A 26,877-nucleotide genomic window follows, 5' to 3' on the forward strand; every position below is an offset into this window, starting at 1 on the left:
AGCGAGCACGGCGCGGCGGGGCCCGGCCGGCTCCACGAGCAAGTCTACGTGTGCATGGGCTCGGTGTCCACGCGCTGCCATTAAACTCCGCTGCACCAGCCCGCCTCCCGCCTCTGTCTGCGCGCGCCGGGGGGCGGGGGCGGGGGCGGGGCCGCGGCGGGCGGGGCGGGGCCGCGGAGCGTGCCGCCTCCGACGTGTTTCCGGCCTTAAAGGCGCCTCGCCCTTCCCTTTAAGACGCACCGCCCCTCCGCAGTCACTCCCAAGATGGCGGACCTGCTGGGCTCCATCCTGAGCTCCATGGAGAAGCCGCCCAGCCTCGGGGACCAGGAGTCTCGGCGCAAGGCCCGAGGTGAGGACCCCAAATCCACAGCCGCCTCTCCTCGCCCAGTTCTCAGGGCCGCACTCTCGCCCCTTCGGACGCTGCCGCCTCCTCAACCTTGAAAGACCCCTCACAGGCCCCTACGGAGATCCCCGGAGTCCCTAAAAGGGCTGCCGGCCCGCCCGCTGTCCTCAGCGGCCGGTGATTGGCTGCCCGGACCCCAGCGCCAGCCTCCTGCCTTCTTTCTTACTGGCCTTCCGCGGTCCTTGTCTCCAATTTGCCGGCGGGCCCGCCCGTCCGCAGCTGTCCGGGTCTGATTGGCTGGCTGCCTCCAGCCCCCTCCCACCCGTTCCTGGGCCCGCCTGTGGGCTGTGGGGGGGCGTGTTGGCGGCCCACACTCCAACCGCCTTGCGATTGGCCCCGCGGCACGCCGGTCCGCAGCCTCTTCGCTCTTATTGGCCCCCCTTTCGGGGTCCGCCTACGACGTCTGGCCCGACCTTCCTCGGGCGCACCCCGCCCTCGGCGCCTCCGATTGGTGGCCGGGCCTGCCGGGCTGCGCCCCTCCTACTGCTCTCCCCAGCCCCTCCCGCGGCCCCGCCGCCCTTCCCTCGTGGGCTGTCGCCGGGTCCCCGGTGCTGCAGGGCCGCTCTGCCCGCTGGAGGCACGAGGGCGCCGCGGCCGTCCGAGTGGCCGCCGCCTCCCCGCCCGGTTCCCCGAGCGGGCCGGGGCGCACCGGAGCGGCCGCGCTAGGGGCCCTGGCGGGCTGGGGCCCGCGCCCTGCGTGGGGGAGCGCGCAGTTCGGACAGCGCACGGAGCGGTTACGCCCGAGTTTGACAGCCCCCGAAGGGCGTAGTCCGGGGGCCGACGGGACCTTCAGCGGGGCGGGAGCCGCCTGCCCCTTTGGGCAGAGAACCGTGTTCGAGGCCTCCGGGCGGGCAGCACGTGGGCGCTTTGGCGGCCGCGGCCGGACCCGGAAGCCGAGGTGCAGAGTCCAGTCGCTTGCCTGGGGTCCCAGGGTTCCGAAGCGGTGGGGTCGTAAACCGGCCGGGACTGGCGAACTGCGCTGTTTCTGGCTCACGTTCTTAACCTTAGTCGGAGGCCACCTCCCCAGACGCAGGGAGAGACCCGCAGGCCAGTTAGAGCAGTTAGTGGTCAACATAGGGGCCCTGGGGATAGGGCTCTGAGATGAGACAGAGGGGAGCCCCCAGGCCGCCCGGCCGCGTCCACCCGGAAGGACTGGCGGGGCCTGAACAGGGTCCCTGCCTGCAGCGGCTCCCAGTCCGTCGGGCAGGCAGATGAGGCGTTGCACTGAAGCTTCTCGGCGCACGCTAGAGTGCGTCTGTGACCCAAGCGTGCTCGGGCCCCAGGGGGGGGCAGTGACAGCTCGGACTCTCGGTGGGTTTTGGTCTGCATGAGGAGGAACCACAGGTGCACAGGCACCAAGGGGTTAGGCAAACGGGAAGCGGTATGGGGCAGCAGGGGGCCTCGGATCCCTGCCTGTGGGCTGGGTGGGCCGGAAGCCCAGGGGATTCCAAGTGGCAGGACAGAGGGGAGGAGGCACCAAGACCAGAGTTGGGGGAGCACCCTTGCAGCTCACCTGGGACATCCGCAGTCCCAAAGAAGCTGGGTGTCAGACCAGCCACTGCGGCACCCTCCTGTCGGTGCAAGTGAGAATCAGGAGTGTTACAGAATACAGGAAGTTCAATAATTTCCCCTTTCCTGGGGAGACAGCATGATGGGAAGCTCCTGGAGGGCAGTGCTGCCTCTGTTCTCAGCGCCCCAGCGGTCTCAGGTCTCCATGCGTCGTGGGCATGAAATAAATGCTTGTGAACCGGGTTCCCCACTGGGGCTGGGAAATGGGGTCAAGCATGGTTCTCCTCCTTGTCACTCCCACTAAAGCGTGCGTTCTTGAAGGGCAGGCTTCGCCCCAGTGTCTGTGCCAGGCACAGAATGAGTGCACGGACGTCTGGGGAAGAAACACTTGCCCAGCTCTCCCAGGGCACGCCAGACCTCGTGTGAGGCCTCGCAGACGCCACCACCCCTGGCTGCAGCCCCGGGCTCATGCTGCCGTTTCTCCCCCCCAGAGCAGGCTGCCCGGCTGAAGAAACTGCAGGAGCAAGACAGGCAGCAGAAAGCCGAGTTCCGTAAAAGGGTGAGCCCGCTGGGCTGGCAGAGGCGGCCTCAGGGAGGACTTCTAGAAGTTAGGGTTGGAAGCTTGAGGTCTCAGGTTTTCCCAGATGTGTGCAGTGAGAAGTCTGGAGGCCAGTGGCATGGAGGCTGGGGAAGGTGTAGGGGGCGAGGCCCGCTGGCCCGTCTCGGGAAAGGGGTCCTGGGGTGGGGCCGTGGGCTCACGTCCTCGTCTTCTGTCTCCCAAGATGGAGAAAGAGGTGTCAGATTTCATCCAAGACAGCGGCCAGGTCAAGAAAAAGTTCCAGCCGATGAACAAGATAGAGAGGAGCATCCTGTGAGTGTCTCTGGGCTGGGGGAGGCGTGAATGGGCCCACGGGGGCCCCCGAGAAGTGGGTGCTGGGCCCCAGCGGCCCTCCAGACTCTCCCTTCTGGCCTCCCTTCCCAGACACGATGTGGTGGAAGTGGCTGGCCTGACGTCCTTCTCCTTCGGGGAAGATGATGAGTGTCGCTATGTCATGATCTTCAAAAAGGTGAAAGGCCCAAGTGCCCGCCCTCCTCTCTCCTTTCCAGCCTATGCCCCCCAGGGGGAGAGGCCGGATGCAGCTTGGCTGTGGAGCCTGACCCCGTGGTTCCTTTATCCTCAGGAGTTTGCGCCCTCCGACGAAGAGCTGGACTCCTACCGTCGTGGCGAGGAGTGGGACCCCCAGAAGGCCGAGGAGAAACGGAAGTTGAAGGTGAGCTCCGCCCGGCAGCCCGGCCCTGGGAGGGGTTGGAGACAGGCCCCTGAGCGCTGGTGCCTCGTCTCTGCACCCCTAGGAGCTGGCCCAGCGGCAGGAGGAGGAGGCGGCCCAGCAGGGCCCCGTGGTGGTGAGCCCCACGAGCGACTACAAGGACAAGTACAGCCACCTCATTGGCAAGGGGGCGGCCAAGGACGCAGCCCACATGCTGCAGGCCAACAAGACCTATGGCTGTGGTGAGGCCCCGTGGGGGCGGGCGGCCGGGACAGGGCTGTGGGCGGTCGGGGGAGGCTGTGAAGCAGAGCTCCTGGGTCCTCCCCACACTCCTCTCCCACCCCGCAGTGCCTGTGGCCAACAAGAGGGACACGCGCTCCATCGAAGAGGCCATGAATGAGATCCGGGCCAAGAAGCGGCTGCGCCAGAGTGGGGAAGAGTTGCCACCCACCTCTTAGGCGCCGCAGCTCCCCGGGGCAGGGCAGGGCAGGGGGCAGGGGGGACAGGCTGCTGCTACTAGAACCCATCCTGGAGCCCCCCCGCCCCCCGCACCACCTCTGACGACGTCTCTTGGGCTGGGGGGCCTGTGTTTGACGCGTCACTGTTGGAGCCTGGACGTGTGCGTGTGCTCGTGTGTGTGCGTGCGTGTGTGCGAACACGCAGGTGGGTATTTAACGTGTATTATTCCCCTTTTTCCTTGGAATTTTCTTCCTCGTGGGGCTGGGATGACTTTACGTTCAATAAACACTGTTTGACCCAATGTCCCGGTTTGTTTGGCCAGAGAAAGGTGGGTCCCAGGGAGGAAGAGGATTCTAGGTCGAACTGTGTAAAATGCGAGTGCCGGTCAGGGACGGCCAGACGCCGCCACCTTCCTGGGAGAGGTTTACAGGAGATCACATTGAAAGAGTGTACTCGCTGAGCACGAAGGGCCCGTGGCTTTGACTCCTGGCCCCTCCAGTCAGAGAGGCTCTCTGTGCCTCGGTTTCCTCACACGTAGGATGGGGGGGGAACGTAACCCTTTGACAGCGCTGGTTCATAGATGTCAAGTGTCTACAAGGGTGCCCGATGGTGAAAGCTTCGTGAGCATGAGCCCTTGGACTTGGACCCACAGTGCGCCCCGTGGGTAGAAAGACAGATCCGAGGGAGCCTCCCCTCACGGGGCGCTCAGACCCCCGGCCCCCACCCTGCTCCCCCCAGCCTCCTTCCGAAGTGTGAGCCCGTCTCTCCCCTTCCTCTGGGTCCCCGCAGGTCACCCTCGTGTTCCTCCTCTCCTGCCCCACCTCTCTACCTCCTGTCGTGGCCAACCCAGAGACTGGCATCCCCTCTGTCCCACCAAGGAGCAGGCCACTGTCTTGTTTGCCACCAGCATTTATTTCCACGGGGAAAGGCTTGAAGGCCTGGATGGGTCCCGGGGGTGGGGCTCGGAGCCTGCAGCTTCTCACTTGGCCTTCGGGTTGCGGAATTTGCGTCCGGCAAAGACAGCCTTGTCCCCAAGAGCCTCCTCAATCCTAGAAGGCAGGCCAAGTCAGAGCTGCACCTCCCAACCCCACCAGCCCAGGCCCCCCACATCCGGGCCCGCTGCGCAACCCCCCATACCTCATGAGCTGGTTGTACTTGGCCAGGCGCTCTGAGCGGCAGGGGGCACCCGTCTTGATCTGGGGAGGAAAGGAGGGTTCCCAGGGTTGCATGAGGCTGGCGGTAGGAGCGGCATGCGGGGGCGTCCAACCCGGGCAGGAATCCGGGGACCCCAAGAAAGCCCGTCAGACACTTGGGAACCGTACCTGCCCCGTGCAGAGCCCCACGACGAGGTCGGCGATGAACGTGTCCTCGGTCTCCCCGGAGCGGTGGCTCACCATCACCCCCCAGCCGTTAGACTGAGCCAGCTTGCAGCTGGGCAGGAAGGACACTTGGTAAGATCGACCGGGGCCTCAGAGGGAAAGCCCAGGGCACCGTGGGGCTCTACCCTTCGGTTTGGGGCAGTGGGCTCTTGGCGGGGAAGGGAATGACTAAGTTCCTTGGGAAGCAGGAAAGAAGGGGAGAATTTCGATTTCGAGCATGAGCTCCTGAGATACTGGTGGGGAGGAAGGGCAGGATCTGGGGGAGGAACCCCACGGGCTGAAAGTGGGGCACGGCAGGGTCGCTGGGGCAAAGCTCTGGGGCCGGGAGGGTGGGACGGGGCAGGAGCTGGGGGACATCCGACGAAGCTGGACAGGCAGAGCCGGGGCTGAGGGAGGCTGCGGCCGCCCGGGGGCCGGGAGGCACTCACGCCTGGATGGACTCGGTCACGGAGCCGATCTGGTTGACCTTCAGCAGCAGGCAGTTGCAGGCCTTCTTCTCGACGGCCTGGGCGATCCTCTTAGGGTTGGTGACTGTGAGGTCGTCCCCCACGATCTGGATGTTAACCCCCGAGAGGAATGAGGTCCAGGTGGCCCAGTCATCCTGGTCAAAGGGGTCCTCAATGGAGACCACTGCGGGGTGGGGGGGAGAGCCAGTTAAAGACCAGCGGGGCCTCGCGGGGCACAGGCCCGGAGAGCCGAGATGGGATTTCGGCGGGCCTTAGGAGCCGTGGAGGCGCCCCAGTCCCTGTGCTGGGCCGGCGCCGGGGTCCCGGGCAGGAGCGCCAGCGCGGCAGGAGGGGGCTCTCACCAGGATAGTTCTTAATGAAGTTCTTGTACAGCTCCCCCAGCTTCTCCCCAGTAATGTGCCGTGCGGGGTCGTCGGGGGACTTGAAGTCGAGGTCATACTTCCCGTTGCGATAGAACTCGGATGCCGCCACGTCCATGCCGATGACCACCTTGTCTGGGTAGCCGGCTGCCTGGATGGCCGTCTTCAGCAACTCCAGGGCTGGGGGAGGGGCAACAGGGGACCTGAGGGTCCGGGGCTTGCGGTCCCTGCAGCCCCTCCTCCGCTGGGACACGGGGGCTCTGCCCCTCAGAGCGCTCACACTGACCCTCATTGTTCTCCAGGATGTTGGGTGCAAAGCCGCCCTCGTCACCCACGTTGGTGGCATCCTTCCCGTACTTGGCCTTGATGACCCCCTTGAGGTGGTGGTACACCTCAGCGCCAATGCGCATGGCTTCCTTGAAGGAGCTGGCCCCCACGGGCAGGATCATGAACTCCTGCATGGCCAGCTTGTTGCCGGCATGCGAGCCCCCATTGATGACATTGAAGGCCTGGCATGGGGAGGGAAGGGAGGGCAGCTCAGACCCGGGCCAGCTGGGAGGATCCAGGTGGAAGCCTGGCATCCTGAATCCCCAGCCGCAGGGTCTAGAGTGAGCACTCTGACTTCTCAGGGTCTCTCTCCTTGTTTCTACAAGATGGGAGTACCACCCGCTTTCTCGCAGGGTCTGAAGTTCAAAATCAGACAGACTGGAAACAAGGCCTCCATGGGCGCCTGGTCTGTGACAGCCAGTGGCGCCGCTGCGGAGCCTTCCATGGGGTCCGTGAGCTCGCTCTCTGCGTTATCGAGACCCTGTCATCACCCCCGCTTTATAGACGAGGAAAGCGAGGCAGAGAGCGGTTAGGCAACCTCCTCTAAGATCCGTGAGCAAACAGGCAGAGCCGGCTGCCTCCAGGACAGCCTGGGCAGGGAAGGCTTAAACCAGGGGCCTGGATTTGATAAAGATTAAAGGAGACGGAGACGCCAGACCCTCGGCTGAAGCCGCTGTCCGTCTGACCCGCGGACTGGGGTACAGGGCACAGTGAGCTACCCCAGTTAGCACCAAGCCCAGCGCTGGAATGCGAAGGAACACGGGGCGGTGGGGGGGGGGTGGTGGTTAGGTCCAGGGAAAGCAGCAGAGAGGCTTAATGGGAGGCTGGGATTGTGGGAAAGAGGGAGGGGCCGGGCTGCAGCCCGAGAGGTTCCCTTTCAGGAAACCGTTTCTTTGGAGCTGGGTCTTGAAGGTAGACTCTCCAGGGGCCCCTGCTGCGCGGCTCCCTGGATGGGGTGGCCCCGTCACTGTCACTGTGGCCTGGGGCGAGGGCAGCTGCACTCACAGGGACCGGGAGGACCAAGTCTGGGTTCCCGGCCAGGTCTGCGATGTGCCGGTAGAGAGGGACCCCCTTCTCCGCCGCACCAGCCTTGCACACGGCCAGGGAGACGCCCAGGATGGCATTGGCCCCAAACTTGGCTAGAGGAGGCAAGCACAAAAAAAGGGTGAGGGCTTCTCCCCCATGGCTTGGGGTCACCCCAGGGAGCATCGGAAGGCCAAACCACTGGGCCCGAAGGGTGTGCTAAGAGCGGTCTCCCCCAGGAGCCCCCACCCCAGGGGAATGTGTCAGCTTCAGGCCTGGCGGTGGGCAGGCACCAGGAAATGCCTGTGGAGTGAGTACAAATCCAGCCAGCCACGGTGTGCCCTAAATCGTGGGATGCAGAAGTAATCCCAACCAGGCCTCCAGCCCAGGGTCCCTCCCACCCCTGCCACATCCCATCCCTTCCCCAGGCCTTCCACTCACACTTATTCTCCGTCCCATCCAACTCGATCATAAACTTGTCAACTTTTTCTTGATCCACGACGCTTAGTTTCTGGAAGAAGAGGTTGGGGGCAGGGGAGAGGAGAGCAGAGGTCATGTTTGTCAGGAGTCAGGGCATATGCTGTGGGAGGAAGTACAGGTATTTGGGGGAGACGATGGACGGGTGGTCTGGCGAAGCAAGGCCTCTCCCAGGCTTGAGCTGTGGGGGGGCGGGGTAGAGACATAGGGGTGGGCAGCGAGCTCCCTCTTGCCTTTTCCAGCAGAGCGGGACCTAGGGTCTTGTTGATGTGTTCCACGGCCTTCAGGACCCCTAAAGAAGCCAGGGGCGGGGGGAGGGTTTCAGAACTCTGATTCAATCAGGCCTCTTCCCGCAGATCCCAACTTCTCAAGAGTGCTGGGTTCCAGTCCTCCATACCCCACAAAGCTGCTAAGTGCCCAGGTCCTGACCCCACCCGCACACGGAGGCTTGTCCCCATCACTTTCCCTCACCTTTCCCCAGGTAGCGGGATTTGTCTCCATCTCTCAGTTCTAGGGCCTCATAGATGCCCGTGGAAGCTCCGCTGGGCACAGCTGCTCGGAATCGGCCTGGGCAGGTTGAAGGGGAAGGTCACACACGGTCCCCTGCACCCTCAAAGGGCCAGAGTATGCTCTTGGAGCTCAGGGCCAGGGGCCGGTGCAGAGGGAGACTCCTGCTTCTCCGCCCTGGGGAGCCAGGCTGGAAGAACTCTGGGGAAGGTGATCCCAGAGAAAGAGGATATGGGGCAGAACTGGGGGGGGAGGCAAGAACCCCTGGGGCCAGGATCTTCTGAGGCAAAGCCACTCCAGGGGCCTGTGTTACCCTTGGCCGTGTGCAGGTCCACTTCTACTGTGGGGTTGCCCCTGGAGTCCAGGATTTCCCGGGCAAAGATCTTCTGCATGGCCATGGCTGCAAAACAGGAGGTGTGATTGCATGTGGACAGCTGATCCCTGAAGGAACCCGAAATCCCTTGCCCTTTAAGAGTCTTCCCCACCCCAAGAAGGCAGGTGCGGGAGCTAAAAATATCCCACAAAAAGGTCACAGACCAAAGAGGCTGGCACAGCCCCCTCCCCCCCCTCAGAACAGCTCCTGTTCCACCCCTATCCTAGAGATCCAGGGGCCTCTCCTTTAACTGAGCCCTCTGCACGGCTCCCGGGACCCTCATGGACCCCTGTGGCCAGCAGAGGTGCCCTGAGGCCCTCTCCCTCACCCGTCTGCTGGGGCGCTCGGTCCTTAGACCGAGCTTGCTGGCCCTCAGACCGAGCTTGCTGGCCCTCAGACCCTCTCCTGCTATGCTGGTTCTCCTCTTCCTGCTCCTTGGTCTCCTCCAAATCCGTGGAGACCCCAAAGTCCCCATCCGGCTCCAACCCTCACTCTCCTTCATCCACCTCTCTTCGCGCTGCCCTGAGCACCCCCCATCCTGCTTGCTCCAACCCTTCCATGTCTTTCTCAAGCACCCCCAGTCCTGGGAGGAAGAGAGAGCTGACAGCTCTCCCACTTTGTCCAAACCAGCACCACCCTTCCCCACCCCATCCTCTGGGACTGGAGGATTCACCAGACCTGGGATGTCTTCGAGAGGGGTTCGGGGTGAGCTCCGAGTCTAGGTGGCAGCTGGGACAGTGTCAGCTCACCCCCTCTCAGGCTGGGCATTTATCCCCTAAGCACCCTGTGCCCCAGCCAGCCCCGCCTCTCCCCCTCTCCATCCTCCCCCTCCACCCTGGGCTGGCAGCCAAGTGCCCACTACAGCCGAAAGCAGCAGCCTTCCGCCCCGGGCACCTGCCCCTTTCCCAAAGGTCAATGACTACCCCTCCTTCCTCTCTGTCCCCCGATAAAAGCCCCAACTTTTAATTCCAGCCCTGGGGAGGGGTAGGGAAGGGCCTTCAGATCGGGGGTCTCTCCCCTCACCAGGATTATATTCCCCTTTTGCAAAGGTTAAAGAGGGACTACTGCCCTTTAGTAAAGGCCAGGGGTAACCTGAACCCTGCTGGGCTGGGGAGGGGGCCTGGAAGAGGGGCTGCAGGACTGACATCCACACATGCTCAGCTCACTGGGCAGGCGCCGGCCGCCTCTGCCCTCCCTCGGAGGAGGGGCCGCGGTCCCGGGCAAGCGCTGTGATCTCAAATGGAATCTCCCACTCGGAAGGCGAGAGGGTCTCACCTCTCAGGGTTCTCATGGCGGCTTCTCTGGGCCCCACCCCGGCTCGCGCCAGCTAGGGGGTGGGGGAGGGGTAAGGGAGCCGAATTTAGATGGGCCCTCAGACTTGGCGTGGCTCCCTACTGATAGCGCTGGGCCAGCACTTGTCGCCCCGGGTGCGGAGCGGCAGCCAGGAGACCCTTTCCCGGCCGACGGCGGGCGCCTCGGGGCGCGGCCCCAGCCCAGCCGTGAATGAGGTTCCTCAGCGGGGCGCAAAATGAATGGCGGGAGGAGGGGTGGCCCCTGCGCGCCTCTGAGCCTGGCGCGGATCTGGGGGGCCGCAGCTCAGGTCCGGGCCCGCGGGCCCCTGGGGGTTCGACCCTCCCCCGCCCTGTCCACGGCCCCAGCCTGGGCCGCGCCCTCCCGGAGTGCTCCAGCGGGGGTTCCGGGCGCGGCGGGCCAGAGCTCAGGAGCCGGCGGGCGAGGAGAGCCGCCACGTGCCCGAGCGCGGCCCCACCCGGCGGCCCGGTGACTCAGTCGCGCGGCTGTCGAGGAACGGGCCCGGGGGGCGTCGGTGGCCAGGGGCGACCGGCGGGGCGCCCCTCCCCCAGGGCCGGAAGCGGCCCAGCCCCGCGGCTGCGCGGGCGGCTTCACCTGGTCAGTGGTGGGGACCCCGGCCGCCCCTCCCTGCCACGGCGCGCACGACTTCTCAGCACAAGTTTCACCGAAAAGAAGAAAGAACCCGAGGGGCCCGAGCGGGAGGGGACTTTCCCCTTTTCGGAAAAGTTGCAAATCTTGCAACCCCCCGGTGTTCTTCCGCCCGGAAAAGTAGTCCCGCCCCCGTCTCCCGCGCTCAGTGACCTTTGCCGCGCCGGGCCAAGGGGCACAGCCGGTGACCCGAACTGCTGGCCGTGTGTGTGTGTGTGTGTGTGTGTGTGTGTGTTGGGGGAGAGGCCGGGCGGGGCCGGAACGCGGGACCAAGGACTGCCTGGGGGCTGGAGCTGCCCCGGCTTGTGCCCCTCGGGCAGATCCTGGGGACACGAGTGGCCCCCGGTGGGCGCCTTCAACTCCGGCCCCGGCCACCTCCCCCTGAGCTCCCGCACTTCTGGACTGAATAAAACCGATGGGAAGCAGCGGGCCCGCGCGCGCCGCGCCCCCGCCCTCTCCGCCCGGCGGGAGACACGTCCCAGGCCCGCCCGCCTCCGCGGGGGGTCCCGTCGCGCGCGCACCCGCGCGCGTCCCCATGTGCCCGCGCCCCGGGCCGCCAGCCCCAACCGCCCCGCGCCCTCCAGCCCGGCTCGGCCCCGCGCAGGCGCAGGCGCACGCGCAGCTGCCGCCGCTCCTGCCCTGGGGCGGAGGTGGGGGAAGGGGGAGCCGGTCCGTTTAACCCTGCGCGCCCCGCACCCGCCTCCACCGGCGCGGCTCGCCGATTCGCCTTCCCTTCATTTCCCTGCCCGCCTCGGGCTCGCCGCCTTCCCCGACACCGGCGTCTCACGGATTTTCGGGGCGAAGCGGGGCGAGCCCTGACCCTAAGTGCCCCCGCCGCCGCCGCCCCCCATCCTTTCACAGGGCTTTCCACCCAACTCTGCAAATTTTGCAATAGGGGGAGGGATTTTTAAAATCGCCTTTGCAAAGTTCGGTCTCTGGGCAGGCGGGGGGGGGGAGGGAGGGAAAGGGGAGCAGGCCCCGCCCCCCGCCCTTTGCAAATAAAAATCCGGGGGGGGGGGGGAGGAGCAGGAAGTGGCGGTGCGAGGGCTGCTGCACAGCCTAGCGGAGCCGCGGTCCGGACGGCAGCGCGCGCCCCGAGCTCTCCGCCTCCCCCCGCCCGCCAGCCCGAGGCCTCCGAGCCCAGCCCGCCGCCCCAGCAGCAGCGCCGAGAGCAGCCCCCGCAGCAGCGCCATGGCCGGGTGGAACGCCTACATCGACAACCTCATGGCGGACGGGACCTGTCAGGACGCGGCCATCGTGGGCTATAAGGACTCGCCCTCCGTCTGGGCCGCCGTCCCCGGGAAGACCTTCGTCAACATCACGGTAGTGCGAGGCTCGCGCGCCCCGGGGCACCGGCCGGCGCGGACGCGGAGAGGGAGGGACCCGGGTGGGGGCGGGCGCGGGCCGCGACCGGGTCCTCGCCCTGGAGGCGGCGCCGATGGCGGCCGCACGTGAGCGGGCCCCCCGCGGCCCCGAGACCCGCGCCCCGGGGCGGCGGCGCCCATCCCTCCCGCTCCCCGCTCCCCGCTGCCCGCGACGGGGCGTTACATCCGGGGCACAGGGCGGGGAGGGGCGCGCCGCCCGGTGCGGAGGCCCACTTCCGCCTCGGCCAGGGCGGGGCGGGCGCGGGCACCGGGCGGCGTTGGGGGGACCCCCGGCCCCGCTTCCGGCGGCCGGCTCGCGCCCCACCACCATTGTTCCCCGTGCGGGCCGCGGGAGGCCGCCGCGCTCGCCCGGGGCTCCCCGCGCTCCCGGCTCCCTGAGAGAGGGCGAGGCCGCCCCACGCCCCCCGGGGTCGGCTGTGCGCCCCGCGTTCCGGGGAGGCCCGTCCCGTAAGTCCCCGCGCCCGCCCTTCCCGCCATGCGGCGGGGCCCGCAGCGGGGGAACTTTGTGAGAAGTTGGAGGCCGCGCGAGTGAAGGAATGAGGGATGAGGGCTGCCGGCCCCATCACCACCTCCCTGTCCGCGCTGCCCGGAAGTGGGGAGGGGGAGCGGAAGTTCGGGAGGGGGGGGAAGGGGATTTCCGGGCGGGAGGGGACCGGATGTGGGGGTTTGGGGGGTTAGGGGGAGGGGGAGAGGCTCCCTGGGGTGTCTGGACCTGGTTGCGGGGTGGCCGGCTCTGGCCCCGCGCCCCCTTCCCAAGTTTTCCAGTTTCCCCGGAAAGGCCCCGGGGATCTGCTTCCTCCTTTCGGGGCACCGCTACCTGGACCCACACCCTAAGTCACCAGGAGACCCAGGCGTCCGGGCCCCTAGCAACTCCTGCAGAACCTTTGACCAAATAAGGGCAAAGTTGCTTCTCCTGCTTCGCCCGCCCCCTCCCTTCCCCTCTTCGCTTCTGCTTTTCCTGAAGGAGAGTGGTGTGCATCCAAAGGCTCCCCATTCCATGCCGGGCCACTCTGCTCCCTGGCTTTTGGTTCCATTTATTTCTTGGGTTTGCTTTTCCTATTAAGTGAGATCGAGGTGTCCAGAGGAACGTGTTGTCTCTTTCTGTAAGCATTTCCTAGGTTTGCCCCGTCGCTCAGCAGGTCCCCTCTAGAGGTTCTCAAATCCCGGAGATGTGCACAGAGCAGGGGACATAGAGCTCCTTTGGGGGGAGATGTGGAGGGTGGGTGGATCCTTGAAGCCGGTGGGAACCTTGCTGTACTAACCTGATGGCTGCCCCTTTCCCCTTCCAGCCAGCTGAGGTTGGTGTCCTGGTTGGCAAAGACCGGTCAAGTTTTTTCGTGAACGGGCTGACACTTGGGGGCCAGAAATGTTCTGTTATCCGGGACTCACTGCTGCAGGATGGGGAGTTCACCATGGACCTTCGTACCAAGAGCACTGGTGGAGCCCCCACTTTCAACATCACTGTCACCATGACTGCCAAGAGTGAGTTTCTGGCTCTTAACCTTCTCCCAGCTCTGGGATCCCTCCTGTACCTCCTGTTGGTCTTTTGGGTTCTTCTTCTGTGCGGCTCCCCAGTATGAGGGGATCACACCAGCCTGCTGATGCTGGGACTCTGGATGGTTCCTCCAGTTCTCAGTTCCTCCTCTCAAAAATGTAAAGAAGTCGAACTGTATTACCTCTTAAGTTCCTTCCTGCCCCTGAACCTTTTCAGAGGGGAAACCCTATTTTCTTGGGAGAGGTAGACAGGGTGGCCAGAAGTTGGCATTTAGCTCTGTCTTTTGAACTCTTTTGTTAAGATGTGGCGTGGCAGGCTCCACCGGGTTATTTCTAGCATGAGTCCCAGTCACCAACCTGCCAGCCTCAGCCCCTGAATTTTAGCGGAGCCTCTCCAGCTCCAAGCTTGATTTCCCCCTCTTGAAAAGCCCTATTGTTCCAGAGTGACTGACAGCCTGCCTGTGGTTGGGGGGGGTGCTGGGAGAGAGGCGGTTGGGTTACAGCCCCAGGGCTGGACAGCTGCTCAACAGCTGGCAGGGGGTGGAATTGTGACACCTGGGTCCCAGCCTCCTTTCTCTTTTCTCCAGCGCTAGTCCTGCTGATGGGCAAAGAAGGTGTCCATGGTGGTATGATCAACAAGAAATGTTATGAAATGGCTTCCCACCTGCGGCGTTCCCAGTACTGACCTCGTCCTTCCCTACCCCCCACCACTCCCCACGGCTTTTGCACCCCTCTCCTTCCCAGACACACACATATACCATTTTTATTTTTTGGGCCATTACCCCACACCCCTTGTTGCTGCCAAAACCACATGGGCTGGGGGCTGGGGCTGGATGGACAGACACCTCCCCCTACCCAAACCCCTCCTGTGTGTGGTTGGAAGACTTTTTTTGTTTTTTGGGTTTTTTTTTTCTGAATAAAAAAGATTCTACTAACAAGGTGCTGTGTGGTTTGGCCTGGGTGTCAGGATGGTCCCTGTGACCCTTCGGCTTAGAAGAGGGTTGAGGGCATGAGAGGGTCTAGGAACTTGGGCTTCCTCGAGTCCTGCCCTGGGGTAAGCACCGGCCTGGGTCCACCTGCCCGGGTGGGCTAGCCCTTACTCGGTGGCATTTCCGAGTCCTAAGTCCTCAGGTGCTAGCTGAATTGGTAGATAATGGGAGAGTCTTCCAGACCAGAGAATGGGTTTAGGCCTGTGGGCAAGGCAGGGCCGGTTGAGTCATCCCCATGTGGGTGGGGCTCCCCCTCTCTGAGTCACAGTAATCGCCTGCTGGGGTTGTCCCCATAGCTACAGGTTCTCTCTCAGCACACCTCTGCCCCTTTATGGCAAAAAAAAAAAGGGGGGGTCGATTCCCCAAAAAGGAGTGCATGTGTGTGAGAATGATCTCACCCTTCCTTAGTTCACAAAAACTTTATTGACCCAGTAAGTGAAGACCCAGTCCCTCTCCAGACCCAACCCCTCAAAAGGATGGGGTTGAGGGAGGGAGAAACCTGGGGTGGAAATGCCCCCCATCCCTCAACACAGAAGACTGAGCGAGGATGAGGGGCTGTGCAAATAGGTCATGGGAGGGGTGCGTGGGGGGGGTGTCGGGGGACTGTTAGACCAGGATGGCAGCTGAAGAGGAAGGGGGTGCAGGTGGGGGATCTGTCGAAGATCCCGGCAGAACAGGAGAAGTTGGAGCTAGGGAGCCAAAGGAGGCAGGCGGCGTGGGGCTGGGGCCCAGAAGCGGGGTCCGCTCTGAGGCAGGGTGGTCCCTTGGCTCCCCTTCCTCATCACCCTCTTGCCCCTGAGTCTCGTCCTCGTCTTCGTCCCCCGGACCACGGTGCACAGGCTGCTTGCAGATGGGACAGGTCTTCCGGGTCTGGGTGAGCCAGGGGTCCACGCAGCGGCTGTGGTAGGCTGAGGGGGGGGGGGGGGAGGTTGGGGGGGGGGGTGAGGCACCTACTGTCGGCAGGGCTGGGAGGCTCGGGAGGCTCGGGGCGGGGCCGGGAGGGGAGGGCCTCACCATGAGCACAGGGGAGCACTCTCAGCTTGTCCCCGTCCTCATACTCATCCAGGCAGATGGCACACACATCATACTGGTCTCCTGAGGCAGGAAGAAAGTCCTGTCTCTGAGCCATCCTGGACCAAGGCCCCCGAGAACTCTGGGAGTGGTGCCGCTGAACCCTCCAGATACCCTCCCTGGCCACAGTAGAACCCAAAGAATCTGGGGTTAGGGAAGTGGGTTTCTGTGGGGGGAGGTGTACGGGTGGGGAGGTAGGGAGTGGAGGGGCGGAAGTGGGGGGGCAGGGCTTCTGCTTAGCCTTATATGGGCACTGGAGGCTCCAGGGCCTGGAGACCCAACCCCTCCTTACCTGTTTTTTCCTTCTCACACCAACTCCTCCCCACTGCTTCCGTCTGTCTGCTCTCAGCTCCCTTCCCGGCAAGGGCCGTCATCCATCTCTCCCCCCAACTCTTGCATTTAACCACCTGTGCCTTCCACCTCCTGCTCTACTGTCCCAACCTCACCGCGCATGCGGGTGAAGAAAGAAAAAGCCGGCATCCTAGGCTGACACCTGCCATCCCTGCCCCTTGTCTCCTGAGCTCCAGCTCCTTCAGCACCAGGTGAGCCGTGGGAAAGGCCCCCACCTCCGCCCGAGCCCCTCACCCTTCCGGTAGTCATGGGTAGGGATCTGCCTAAGCTGCTCTTTTGTCAGTCGATTCCGCTGGAGCCGCTTCCGGTGCTGGATACAACGGACTACCTGGGGAAGGGGAACAAAACAGGGCAAATCCAGTACAAGCCCCCTCCCCAACCTCCCACGCACAGACCCAGTCTGGCTTTAAAGGCTGCAGCTCTTGCTGTCTGTCCCCCACCCCGAGCTACTCACCATTACCGCTCCCATGGCCAGAACCAGCAGGCCCACGATGCCTGTGAAGGGGATGAGGTAATAGCCCAGAGGGAAGCTGTTGTCTGGGACCAGAAGCACCCGAGCCCTGGGAAAAAGAAGGCCAGGATCAGAGGAGCAGGAAAAGTAAAGGGACAAAGTTAACATGCTGGATGGGGCCCACGGACGAGAACGGGAGGTGGGAGGAAAGTCTCGAGGCACCGTGACAAGGACTGGAGGCTGAATGGCCAGGGCACGGAGGCGTGGGCTCCAGGTGGGCACAGAAGGGCTGAAGACAGAGGGGGAAAGAGGGACGCGTCCTACCCCTTCTCGTAGACAAAGAGGGCACGCAGGTACTCGGAGCTCCTCTCCCCAATAAACACAGACGGGATCCAGATCTGCTGCTGGATTTCCTCTGCGGGGATCAGTGCACGACGCTGCGAACCCAGCCCTCCGCTCCGCTCCAGCGCTAACCCTGGCGCTCGGCTCTCCTGCTCTACCCTGCCCCAAGGACGGACTGTTCTCCCAAGCTGGCGGCCACACCACCCACATCTCAGCCTGAGCTCTAGCGAAAACCCAGCTCGCCCAGGTGCCGCAACCTCACCGCTGTTCCACACCATGTTCAGAAGCTCGTTGGAGCCCACGTTGTGCACCACCGCTGCACCATACCCCGCCTTCTGAGCATTCAGGACCTGGGGGACAAGGCAGGGAGTAAGGGGCCATTGTGGCCCTTGCCTCCCTTCGTGCCGGGTACCTCTGTCACCCTCAGCTCCCAGCTCCCACTGCGCATTCAGCAACCTTGAGGTCAAAGTTGCAGTCGAATCTTCGAAGCAGTGCGATAAAGACTGACCCGTTGACCGGGGCTGGGGGCGGAGGGGCAATGAGGCTGCAGGCATTGGCGGGCTGAGCCTCCACAAGGAAGCCCTGGGAAAGGAAGAGAAGGAAAACAACAGTTGGATTCACCGCCCCACGGGCCCCACCAAGCAGACTGGCTGCCCCGTGCTGCGCATGCGCCGTCCCTCACTTCCTCACCCCAGAGCGTCCTACCTAAGTCAGAAGTCTGCCTCCCCAAGAAGCAAGGACATCACACGACACCCCTTGGCCAGACCTCCCACCATCCCTCTCCCTGTCCCGGGGGAGCTTCTACCCCACACACCAAGCTAATTCAGATTCTGCCTTTCAGATTCTCAGATTATAAACTAAGTTTGCACTCATCCAAGTCACTCTCTCTCCAGCTCCGTGTCCCACCCCCGTCTCCAGCACACACTCCCACAAAACACAGTCCCCTCTGCTAAGAAAACGGCCAGAGGCCCCAAATGGAGCCACTTGTGCTAAGCCCGGGACCCAGACTGACTTCCTGAGTTAGTTCCAGCCTCCCCCAGGAACGGCACCGAAAGCAGCCCGTCTGGAACGAGCGGGTCAGAACTCGCAGGGCCAGCTGCCCGACAGGCCACAGGCCATCCGCTGGAGAGAGTCTTGCCACACTCAGCTCTAAACCGAGCGTAACTTACTTGTCCTGCCACCTCGTGCCTACCAAAGCCTCTCTCTTCCCCCGCAACTCCGAGAAGCTCCTCCTGCCTGCCACAGGGGATGCTACCCAGCTCATGAGCTGTGGGCCAGAGCCGACACGACCCTGAAGGTTCCCACACGTACACGTGTCCTCTCTTCTTCGCGCTCAGTGATCCACCACCACCTAACGAACCAGCGCACGGACGCCGGGCCGGGCGTGCTCGCCGGCGTACTCGCCGGCCGGCTGTCCTCACGGTGAAGCAGGTCAGCACTGCTTACGGCACCGGACTTCCCCAAAACCCTGAGAAAACGCCTCTCGCCCCATTTCCCAGGAAAGCAAATCAAGCCGCGGGGAGGTCACTGAGTTGCGCGACGTCGTAAGACCCCGCTGGAAGCGGCGCTCTGCCCCGCCGTCGCCCTCGTCCCCGCCCCTCCAGGGCGCCCGCGGGGGACTCTGTCTTCCGCCTACTCCAGACTCTGGACCCACCCCGGACCGGCTCCAGGCTCCGCAGGGGCGAGGCTCCGCAAGCCCCTCCCCGAGAGAGAGAGATCTGGGGGGGCCCTCACCTGCAGGCCCTCCTGGCTCAGGCTGGCCCCGAAGAGAGCGGGCAGGTCCGCGAAGTCCATGCTGGCGTTGTGGTCCGAGGTCTGCGGGCAAGAGAGCCGTGTTCCCCAGCGCCGCGGCCCCGCGCCCCGCCCCCGCCCCGCCCCCGGCCCTCCACTCACCGCTCGGATGAGCCCCCGCGCCGGGGCCGCCCCCCACAGCACGGCGGCCACCACCACAGGAAGCGGGAAGGCCGCGGGGCGCATGGCAGTGGCGCGAGAGGCCGGGCGGGCCGCGCCCCGTAGCAGGAGCAGAAGCGGGGCTCTGCGCCCTCCACCCCTCCCTCAGGATCCCGGGGGTCCGACCGCCCCCAGGCCCCGCTTCCCAGCTACATGGGGGCGCGGGGGAGGGGCCCCGAGTGCGGGCGTGCGGTGCCCAGCCCGGTCAGCGCGGCGGGGCGGGAGGCACTCAATGCGCCGCTCGCGGGTACAGGGACAAGACCGGGAACGGGGACGGCGGCAGGCACAGGTGACAGGAAAACTTCGGGCGGGGCGGGGGCGCTACGGAGGCGGGACTTCCGGGCAGGTGCGCCGGCGTCCTCGCGGCCGGGGAAGGGCTTCCGGGAAGGAGTCCAGCGGCCTCCAGCCCTGGGCGCTCGAGAGAAAGGACTTCCGGTCCTAAAAGGGCCGTTCGGAGGAAGGTCAGGGCGGAGGGAGTGCATCTGCAGATGCAGCGAGCGCCGCACCCCAGAGAACGATCCAGTCCTTCCCCCCCATGCCCGGGACCTGGGAGGTGTCCGATTTAACAAACCTCTCGCCCTCTCCCGCCGCCGCCGCGGCTGCGGCACCTTCGGGTCTCGCGAGAGTCCTCCCCACGCTGTCCCTCCCGCCGGGGAACGCCTGCTGCTCCTATCGCGAGAGAGCCCTGCTCCCGCCGGCTTCCCTAGCTCATTCTGTCTCGCGAGATCTCCTGACACTGTTTTCCCGCGAGTCCAATTCAGCGAAAAGTACGTCTGGACTCCGGCTTCCTAAACCAGCCACACCCCTTCCCGCAGCACCTCCTTGAAGCTCCGCCTCCGGCTCTGACTTGCTCCCGGCGGCCTTTGCGCCGCGCGCCTGCGCCTGCGCCGGTTTCCAGCTGGGGCTGGCCCCGAGAGCCGGAGGGGCGTGCGCGCGCCCTCGGCTCTGTTGCGCGCGCGGTGTCACCTTGGGCGCGAGTGGGGCCGCTCGCGCACAGGACCCGGAGCCGAGGGCCCCTGAGCGGCGATGGCGGCCACGGCGAGTCCCGGGGCCGGCGGGGTAGACGCGAAGCCCCGCACGTCCCCTAAGTCCGTCAAGTTCCTGTTTGGGGGTCTGGCCGGGTAAGCTCAGGCCCTGGCGTCGGGAGGGAGGAGGAAGGGACGGCTGCGGGTCGGTGGCGGGGACCCGGGTCGGCACGGGGCCAGCGCGGTCCCAGGCGTACGCCGAGGTCCTTGGTGGGCTGCCAGTTCCTTTTCCCCCGTTGCGAGGCTCCTGCTGGGCTGTGTGCAGGCTCCTTGCACGACCCGTCGGGCCACTTGAGCTTCCCGGACCGGTGCCCGGCTCTACCAGGTCCTGTGGGGCACCAGATCCTTACCCGGCTCCTGTTGGGCTGCGTGAATTCCCAGGTCACGAGCGCCCACCTCCTCTCTGGGGTGGGCTGCAGGCCGCTCCAGATCATGCCTGACCCCTTGGAGCGGAGTGGAGCACTTGCCGTTGCATGCCCCCCCGCCACTGGACTTTTTCAGACCCGTGGCTCTTGGCACAGGCGGACACATAAACACATAACCACCAGATTTCTGGACACCTACTTAATCACGGGGTGGGCGTGGAGCTTGGTGGCCCCTCCTTGCCAGGTTCCAGCAGGCTCTGGACTCCGCTTCTGTCTTCCTCCAGGATGGGAGCGACGGTGTTTGTGCAGCCGCTGGACCTGGTGAAGAATCGGATGCAGCTGAGCGGGGAGGGAGCCAAGACGCGGGAGTACAAGACCAGCTTCCATGCCCTCACCAGCATCCTGAGGGCGGAGGGGCTGAGGGGCATTTACACTGGGTACGGGGGAGTGCTGGTGGGAGAGGGCGGCTTGGCAGCTCCAGACCCTGGCCTGATGCCCTGACCTCTTCACTCCCCAGGCTGTCGGCTGGTCTGCTGCGCCAGGCCACCTACACCACCACCCGCCTCGGCATCTACACGGTGCTGTTTGAGCGCCTGACTGGGGCGGACGGCACGCCGCCTGGCTTTCTGCTAAAGGCCCTGATCGGCATGACGGCAGGTGCGACGGGTGCCTTCGTGGGCACGCCTGCTGAGGTGGCTCTTATCCGCATGACCGCCGATGGCCGGTGAGTTCCAGGTCTGAGTCTGCACCAGCTTCGTTTTCTGGGATCCAGCGTCAGTGTACTGACTCCTTATCCTTGGTCTGGAGCAGAGCAGTGACGCCCATGTTCTGGCCCCCCTTTCTTTGCTCCTGTGGGGCAGGGTGGGCTATCCTGAGCTTGGCCTCTCCCTGCCTTCTCACCAGGCTTCCTCCTGACCAGCGCCGTGGCTACAAAAACGTGTTTAATGCTCTGATCCGAATCGCCCGAGAGGAGGGGGTCCCCACGCTATGGAGGGTGAGTGAAGGGGCCGGAGACTTTGGGGGAGCAGGGGGCAGCTCTTGGCTGTCTCTGACACCACACCCCCCCCATCCCACCCCCCACAGGGCTGCATCCCTACCATGGCTCGCGCTGTTGTGGTTAACGCGGCCCAGCTCGCCTCCTACTCCCAGTCTAAGCAGTTCTTACTGGACTCAGGTGAGCCCTGGAGCGAGGGCACCCCAGCCTGGCCCGGCCGGCTCCGCGCTGACCGCCACCCCTGCTTTGCCTCCCCCAGGCTACTTCTCTGACAACATCCTCTGCCACTTCTGCGCCAGCATGATCAGCGGCTTGGTCACCACGGCTGCCTCCATGCCTGTGGACATCGTCAAGACCCGGTGAGTGTGCGGGCCGGCTCCCGGAGGCAGATGAGAGGCCCCGCTCTGTGTGTCTCTCACGCCGCTGCCTCTCTTGCAGGATCCAGAACATGAGAATGATTGACGGGAAGCCGGAGTACAAGAACGGGCTGGTGAGGCAGTGGGGCTCGGGGCTCTGGGAGGGCAGGGAGGGTGCTGGGGAAGCCGGCCACGGCCTTGGAAGCCAGGTCCTAGCCTCGACGCCCTGCCCACCTGTGCAGGACGTGCTGGTGAAGGTTGTCCGCTACGAGGGCTTCTTCAGCCTCTGGAAGGGCTTCACGCCGTACTACGCCCGCCTGGGCCCACACACCGTCCTCACCTTCATCTTCCTGGAGCAGATGAACAAGGCCTACAAGCGTGTCTTTCTCAGTGGCTGAGGCGGGCCAGGGGCCCGGGGCCCGGGGTGCCAGGGCTCCCGCTCTCCTGCTGCTCCCGCAGTCAGTGCGCCCCTGGGGGCCTGGACTCTACTGCCCTGGGCCCCTCTATTTATTTGTCCTCCACAGTGTGGTTCTCTCCTCTGTGGCAAAGGACTCTGGTCTGTCCTACCCCTGCGTCCCCCTGCCTTGCTTGTCCGGATCCTCATGATCTCTCTGCCCCTGGCTGTGCGTCGGCGGTTGGGGGAGCTGGGAAGCTGCCTCGAGCTTTCCGGCCTCCTCTTGGGCGTTAGTTTCAGGGCATGTAGGACAGCGGAAGATTCCCCCTTCTCGGTGGGTAAACCAAGGCAGGGCGAGGGGACAGGAGGCGGCAGAAGCTGTCAGGATGGCCAGAAGGTCTGCAGCTGGAGGACGTGACCCTCCCTCCACCTCACTGAGGACGTGATCAATAAATTGGATTGATGACATCACCCCCAGATCTGGATAGTTGTGGTGGTGGGAGGGGAGGCAGCTGGACAAAGAGGTGGAGGCCCCCGGAACACAGCAGCTGGAGCTTTAAAGAGAAGGTATTAAAGAGAAGGCACTTGCCCATTTTACGCACTTGCCAGGTCAGTCGGTTTTGGTGTGGCGGCAGCAGCGGCAGCCGACAGGTAAGGACAGCCGAGACGCAGTCCCCGCGTGTTGCTTCCCGGCCACTCGCTCAGAGGCAAGGCTCATCTCACAGGATCCCCAGGAGAGCCTCCGCGGCCTGGCGACTCAGGCAGGGGAGGGAGCAGGCTGAGCTGGGGGGGCAGACGCCCAGGGCCAGGAGGCTTGTGGGAATCTGGGGCGCGGGGGGGCGTTGGCCAGAGACTTGATCTGAGCTCCACCCCACGGAGACTGATGTGTGCTTCCCAGGCCCTGCCTCAAGGAGCCCAAAACTCTCGTGGGGCATCAGAGGGCACAGCAAGGTCAACTGGAAGGAGGGCTGGGCAGCGTGAGGCCCGAAGTCCTCTGAGCCAGGCCAGGGGACAGGCAGGCGGCAGGTGGGAGCTGTCCCCTTGGCAGAGCCACCTCAGGAGGAGGAGAGGAGGAGCCCAGCAGCCCAGCGCCCCGGCTGGGACCTCCAGTGTCTGCCACTTCTCTTATCTACTCTGGACGCTTGTCAGCCTGGGCCACAGTAGCCACTCTAAGACACCGGGAGCCTGGGCCTTGTCCTTAAGGGGTTCTAAGTCCAGAGGGGAAGATGGCCCAGGGGCAGTGGGGGAGAGAGTAGAGAGTGGACCGCGGCAGGGTAACTTGGGGCCCTGGCCCGGCTGGAGGAGAGAGCCTTGCTGGTGGCGGTCGGATGGATGGGGCGGCACACCTGCCCGACTAGAGAGTGAAGTCTCGGAGGGGACCCCTGGGGTGGGGGGCAGTGCAGGGAGCAGGTGATCTCGAAGCTTGCAGCCCCGGGAGCACGGCGGTAGAAGCATCTGCTGTAAGAAGTCAGCTGGCTGAGCTGTGGTTTGTGCTGTGCCCACGGGAGGCTTCCAAGCAGGACAGAGGTGGGTGGGTTTTCAGGTTCGTGCCATCCGGAGAAGTGGGGGGTCTTAAGCTGGGAAGGCTCAGCTCTCACTCCTGTTCTCTGGGCCCCAGAGAACGGGGCCAGCCTTGGTTTGGGCTGGAGACCCCGCAGGAAAGACAGCCCACTCTGTGTGGTGAGGGAAAATGGCGGATGGTGGGCAGCGGGAGAGAAGTGGGATCCAGCGTGTGAGCAGGACGCCTGGCCGGGGCGGCTCAGTGGTCGGTAGGACCCGGTGTGGTGGCGCTGAGCTGGGCAGGTGCAGGCAGGCGTGGGGCGGGTGCCCACCTGGCTCCTGGATGCCAGGGGGCCGGTGCGCCTCAGGAGTGGCCGCTCCAGGAAGACTTAGGGTTTAGAGCTGGTACTAGTGCTCGCGGTGGCCTGGTGGTTGGCCCCCCAGGAAGAGGGGGCACCCCAGGCCACGGGTGCGCTTTTGTGGGTGAGGGAGCCAACTCGGGCAGGGGCAGGTGGGGGTTCAGTTGTGCAAGTGATAGGCCCCGCGGGCACTCTGGTCTCCGGAGGAAACACGGGTTTTTTGGTAATTTTTTTATTCTGCAAATCCCATACAAGGGTGGAAAACTAGGAAATGCCCAACGGGGAAAGAAAAGGAAACCACCATGTTTGTGCTCCCCAGGGACTATCAGGGCCCCCTTCTCGATACGGCACTTTCCCAGTTCCCTCCCCTGTATGCGTGCGAGAATCCCTCTCTGTTCCCTTTGCTTTTTCCTCAAACTTCCCCCAAGGTGACAGTAATGACCTAGTGGTCCCGGAACCCGGGAGCTTTGTTCTGTGACCCACCCGCTCCTCTCCACCCCTGCTGTTCCGCCGAGGTTGTGCGTGTGCTGTGAAGAGGAGGTTTCTGGTAAAGGAAAAGTGACAAAGGCCTCCCCCCACGACCCCATACTCCTTGCCCACCCCCCCCCACCTAGATCTGAGGAGAAAAGCCATCACAGCCTCTGCAGGTCCCCAAACCGCTCACCCTCAGAGGCTATGGCCTGCGTACCTAGTGCCCACTGTGCCCAGCAGGTCCTGACCCCGACCCAGACTAAGGGCCGAGGGCCGTCGTCCTGCCCGCAGAGGCCCCACGCGGCCATTAGCCCGTACCCACAGGAAGAGGCTGGAGCGGAAAGTAGGGAGGGACCCTTGAAAGAAAAGCAGCCAGGCCCGGGGCATGGTCACTTGCTTTCCCCTCTGAAGCTCCAGATGTGTCGTGTGTGTGGCCGTGGCCAGGGTCCGTGACTCTGCATGCCTGGCCCAGGCCAGCAGTGCGATGAGGACCACAGAGGCAAACAGAAGCCAGAGGAGACCCAGCACATAGAAGGCCAGGGGGAGGAGACAACAGAAGTCAGGGTTGAGCAAAGGGTCGTTTCTGGAGCTCTCCAGATTCCCTCGAACCCCCTCGTGGGCCCCTGGGAGGTGGATAGATGAGGGGCTTATCGGGTATCCCAAAATGGTAGGGAGTGAGGTTAATTTTGGGATCTCAAAGAATGTGGTCAGTTCAGAGAGAATTAGAGTCGTCATGGGCTCTGGGGTGGTGGTGGGGGTAGTGGGCTCTGGGGCGGTTGGGGGCATGGTAGAAGTTGTGCTGAGCTCTGGGGTGGTTGGAATTGTGATGGGGGGCTGTGGGGTGGTGGGGGCCGTGGGGGCCATGGTGGAGGTCGTGGTAGGCTCTGGGGCAGTTGGGGGTGTGGTAGAAGTTGTGTTGAGCCCTGGGGTGGTCGAAATTGTGATGGGGGGCTGTGGGGTGGTGGGGGCCATGGTGGAGGTTGTGGTAGGCTCTGGGGCGGTCAGGGGCATGGTAGAAGTTGTGCTGAGCCTTGGGGTGGTAGGAATTGTGATGGGGGGCTGTGGGGTGGTGGGGGCCATGGTGGAGGTCGTGGTAGGCTCTGGGGCGGTCGGGGGCGTGGTAGAAGTTGTGATGAGCCCTGGGATGGTCGAGGTCATGGGCCGGGGCATGGTGGAGGGGTGGGACATGGTGGGCTTCAGGGTGGTGGGGGGTGGGGGGTGGGGCGCGGTGGGCGTCCTGGGCTCTGGCGTGGTGGGGAACAGGCTCTGGTTCTTCACAGACGCGAGGGTGGAAGGCGGATGGGGCACGTGGCGGTATGGGGGAGCCGTGGATGCTGAGTGCAGCGGGGCCCACTGGGTTGTGTGGGCTCTGGTGTTTGTGGAGAACTTGACCACAGCCCGCGTGGCAGAGACCTTTCCCATCTCTTCCTCGTTATCGTAGTCATCGTAGCTTAGGTCATCCTCATCCCCAAGACTGGGGCAGCCCTTCCCTGGGTAGGTGTAGACGGGCGTGTTGGCCACGTTGACGCATCGCACGCTCGCCACGTCAGGAGTCATGGCCTTGGCGTCTTCACCCTCCTTGAACAAGTAGACTTTGTCGGAGTTTCTGTCCAGCCAGCGAGCAAAATAGAGGATCTCACAGTCACAGGACCAGGGGTTGTTGTGGAGAAAAGTGAAAGACAGGAAGCCATTCCCAAAGAAGCCCTTGGGTACGGAGCGCAGCCAGTTCCCTTGGAGGTAGAGGGTGTCCAGGGTCCCCAACCCGTCCAAGAGCCCCAGGGGCAGCTCATTCAGCTTGTTGTCGGCCAGGCTGAGCTTCTCCAGCTGGGGCACAGGTCGCAGGAGCTCCGGGGGCACAGTCTTGAGCTTGTTGCCTCGCAGGTAGAGCTCACGGAGCCCACCCAGGCCTCTCAGAGTGCCGGGAGACAGCGAGGTCAGCTCATTGAAGGAGACGTCCAGGATGGCGAGGGCTGGCAGTGCCTGTCCCAGCAAGGGCAGGCTCTTCAGCTTATTGTGGGACACGACCAGCTTCTCCAGCCGAGGCAGCGTCCCCTCCAGCTGCAGGCTGGTTAGCTGGCTCTGACGCAGGTACAGCCGCGCCAGCCGGGTCAGAGACTGCACGGAGGCCGTGGAGAAGGCGCCCAGGGGGTTCGCGCTCAGGTGGAGGATGGCCGTGTCTCCCGGCAGATCCGCGGGCAGCACCTTCAGGCCCCTGTTGTCACAGTTCACTTCCATCAGGGTGGTCACCTGGGAGACCTCACAGACCTCCTGGGGGTACGACAGGCGTGGCAGCAGGAGCAGCAGCAAGAGGAGAGGCATGGGGACCTGGGGGCGGCAGGACATGAGTGGGCACCTTGTGGGCGCTGGGCATCATTCCCCCAGATTCGAGCCCCTGCTGCAGCGCACCCACCAGAAACCCAACCCCAGCTCCTGTCCTCCCCCGCTGCCCTCTCCCACCCTTGCCCCCTGAAGCCTAAACTGCTAGCCCCACGGCCCCACGGCCCCACGTTCTAGATTCTTATTCGTGCCTCAGCGGCCTCTACCCCTGGCCCCAACTCAAGCTTACAGGCAGGCAGAAGGACCTCCGAGGGCACAGAGCTGCTCACAGGGTGTGACTGCCCTGCTCTCTTCCAGCTCCACAGAGAGCCTAGGCAGGGGCAGGAAGGGGGTGGGCATGGGGAGGAAATGCCGGCCCGATAGGGACTCCCCCCTGTGACCCGGGAACAGTGGCCCTCCCGGACACAGGCCCTTATCACCTCCTTCCACAACCGTCCCCAGCCCTCCCTGTGGCTCTCTTTCTCCCACTTCCCATCTCCATGGGGTGGATTGGGAGCGGACTCCTCCAACTACCCCCGAGCCCAGTCTCTGGC

General features: G+C 64.4%; 6 protein-coding genes across 9 annotated transcripts; 3 read left to right on the forward strand and 3 right to left on the reverse strand.

Moving 5' to 3' along the window:
* Positions 1-192: 192 nt before the first annotated feature.
* Positions 193-3,767, forward strand: SPAG7 (sperm associated antigen 7). Its single transcript, XM_032840080.1, has 7 exons — positions 193-349; positions 2,404-2,471; positions 2,695-2,783; positions 2,895-2,979; positions 3,094-3,183; positions 3,266-3,422; positions 3,529-3,767. The coding sequence occupies exons 1-7, from the start codon at positions 265-267 to the stop codon at positions 3,636-3,638; spliced, it is 684 nt and encodes a 227-aa protein (XP_032695971.1). The 5' UTR covers positions 193-264; the 3' UTR covers positions 3,639-3,767.
* Positions 3,768-4,532: 765 nt separating this feature from the next.
* ENO3 (enolase 3) lies at positions 4,533-10,484 on the reverse strand. Of its 3 annotated transcripts, none has more exons than XM_032839919.1 (12): positions 10,457-10,484; positions 8,492-8,578; positions 8,143-8,238; positions 7,905-7,963; positions 7,636-7,705; positions 7,177-7,310; positions 6,131-6,353; positions 5,827-6,024; positions 5,447-5,648; positions 4,962-5,070; positions 4,777-4,835; positions 4,533-4,688 (listed from the first exon to the last, which is right to left on the reverse strand). In XM_032839919.1, the coding sequence occupies exons 2-12, from the start codon at positions 8,574-8,576 to the stop codon at positions 4,619-4,621; spliced, it is 1,305 nt and encodes a 434-aa protein (XP_032695810.1). In that variant the 5' UTR covers positions 8,577-8,578; positions 10,457-10,484; the 3' UTR covers positions 4,533-4,618. The 3 variants fall into 3 exon arrangements, with proteins under 3 accessions (XP_032695810.1, XP_032695808.1, XP_032695809.1); XM_032839917.1 differs by lacking the exon at positions 10,457-10,484 and adding an exon at positions 9,827-10,051; XM_032839918.1 differs by lacking the exon at positions 10,457-10,484 and adding an exon at positions 9,230-9,337.
* Positions 10,485-11,541: 1,057 nt separating this feature from the next.
* PFN1 (profilin 1) lies at positions 11,542-14,268 on the forward strand. The gene is made up of 3 exons (XM_032840108.1): positions 11,542-11,833; positions 13,185-13,377; positions 13,977-14,268. Exons 1-3 carry the CDS (start codon positions 11,702-11,704, stop codon positions 14,072-14,074), a joined length of 423 nt encoding a protein of 140 aa, XP_032695999.1. The 5' UTR covers positions 11,542-11,701; the 3' UTR covers positions 14,075-14,268.
* Positions 14,269-14,782: 514 nt separating this feature from the next.
* Positions 14,783-18,620, reverse strand: RNF167 (ring finger protein 167). Of its 2 annotated transcripts, XM_032840105.1 has the most exons (9): positions 18,487-18,620; positions 18,328-18,408; positions 17,050-17,175; positions 16,856-16,943; positions 16,576-16,666; positions 16,255-16,360; positions 16,035-16,128; positions 15,393-15,473; positions 14,783-15,286 (listed from the first exon to the last, which is right to left on the reverse strand). In XM_032840105.1, exons 1-9 carry the CDS (start codon positions 18,568-18,570, stop codon positions 14,985-14,987), a joined length of 1,053 nt encoding a protein of 350 aa, XP_032695996.1. In that variant the 5' UTR covers positions 18,571-18,620; the 3' UTR covers positions 14,783-14,984. The 2 variants fall into 2 exon arrangements, with proteins under 2 accessions (XP_032695996.1, XP_032695997.1); XM_032840106.1 differs by lacking the exon at positions 17,050-17,175.
* Positions 18,621-19,423: 803 nt separating this feature from the next.
* SLC25A11 (solute carrier family 25 member 11) lies at positions 19,424-22,274 on the forward strand. The gene is made up of 8 exons (XM_032840107.1): positions 19,424-19,664; positions 20,218-20,370; positions 20,451-20,657; positions 20,837-20,927; positions 21,017-21,107; positions 21,187-21,286; positions 21,366-21,417; positions 21,526-22,274. The coding sequence occupies exons 1-8, from the start codon at positions 19,570-19,572 to the stop codon at positions 21,679-21,681; spliced, it is 945 nt and encodes a 314-aa protein (XP_032695998.1). The 5' UTR covers positions 19,424-19,569; the 3' UTR covers positions 21,682-22,274.
* Positions 22,275-24,170: 1,896 nt separating this feature from the next.
* Positions 24,171-26,623, reverse strand: GP1BA (glycoprotein Ib platelet subunit alpha). Its single transcript, XM_032840104.1, has 2 exons — positions 26,574-26,623; positions 24,171-26,332 (listed from the first exon to the last, which is right to left on the reverse strand). The coding sequence occupies exon 2, from the start codon at positions 26,324-26,326 to the stop codon at positions 24,203-24,205; it is 2,124 nt and encodes a 707-aa protein (XP_032695995.1). The 5' UTR covers positions 26,327-26,332; positions 26,574-26,623; the 3' UTR covers positions 24,171-24,202.
* Positions 26,624-26,877: the final 254 nt, after the last annotated feature.

Source organism: Lontra canadensis, unplaced genomic scaffold, assembly GCF_010015895.1.
Source record: "Lontra canadensis isolate GAN:19392208 unplaced genomic scaffold, GSC_riverotter_1.0 scaffold110, whole genome shotgun sequence".
Classification (NCBI taxonomy): Eukaryota; Metazoa; Chordata; class Mammalia; order Carnivora; family Mustelidae; genus Lontra; species Lontra canadensis.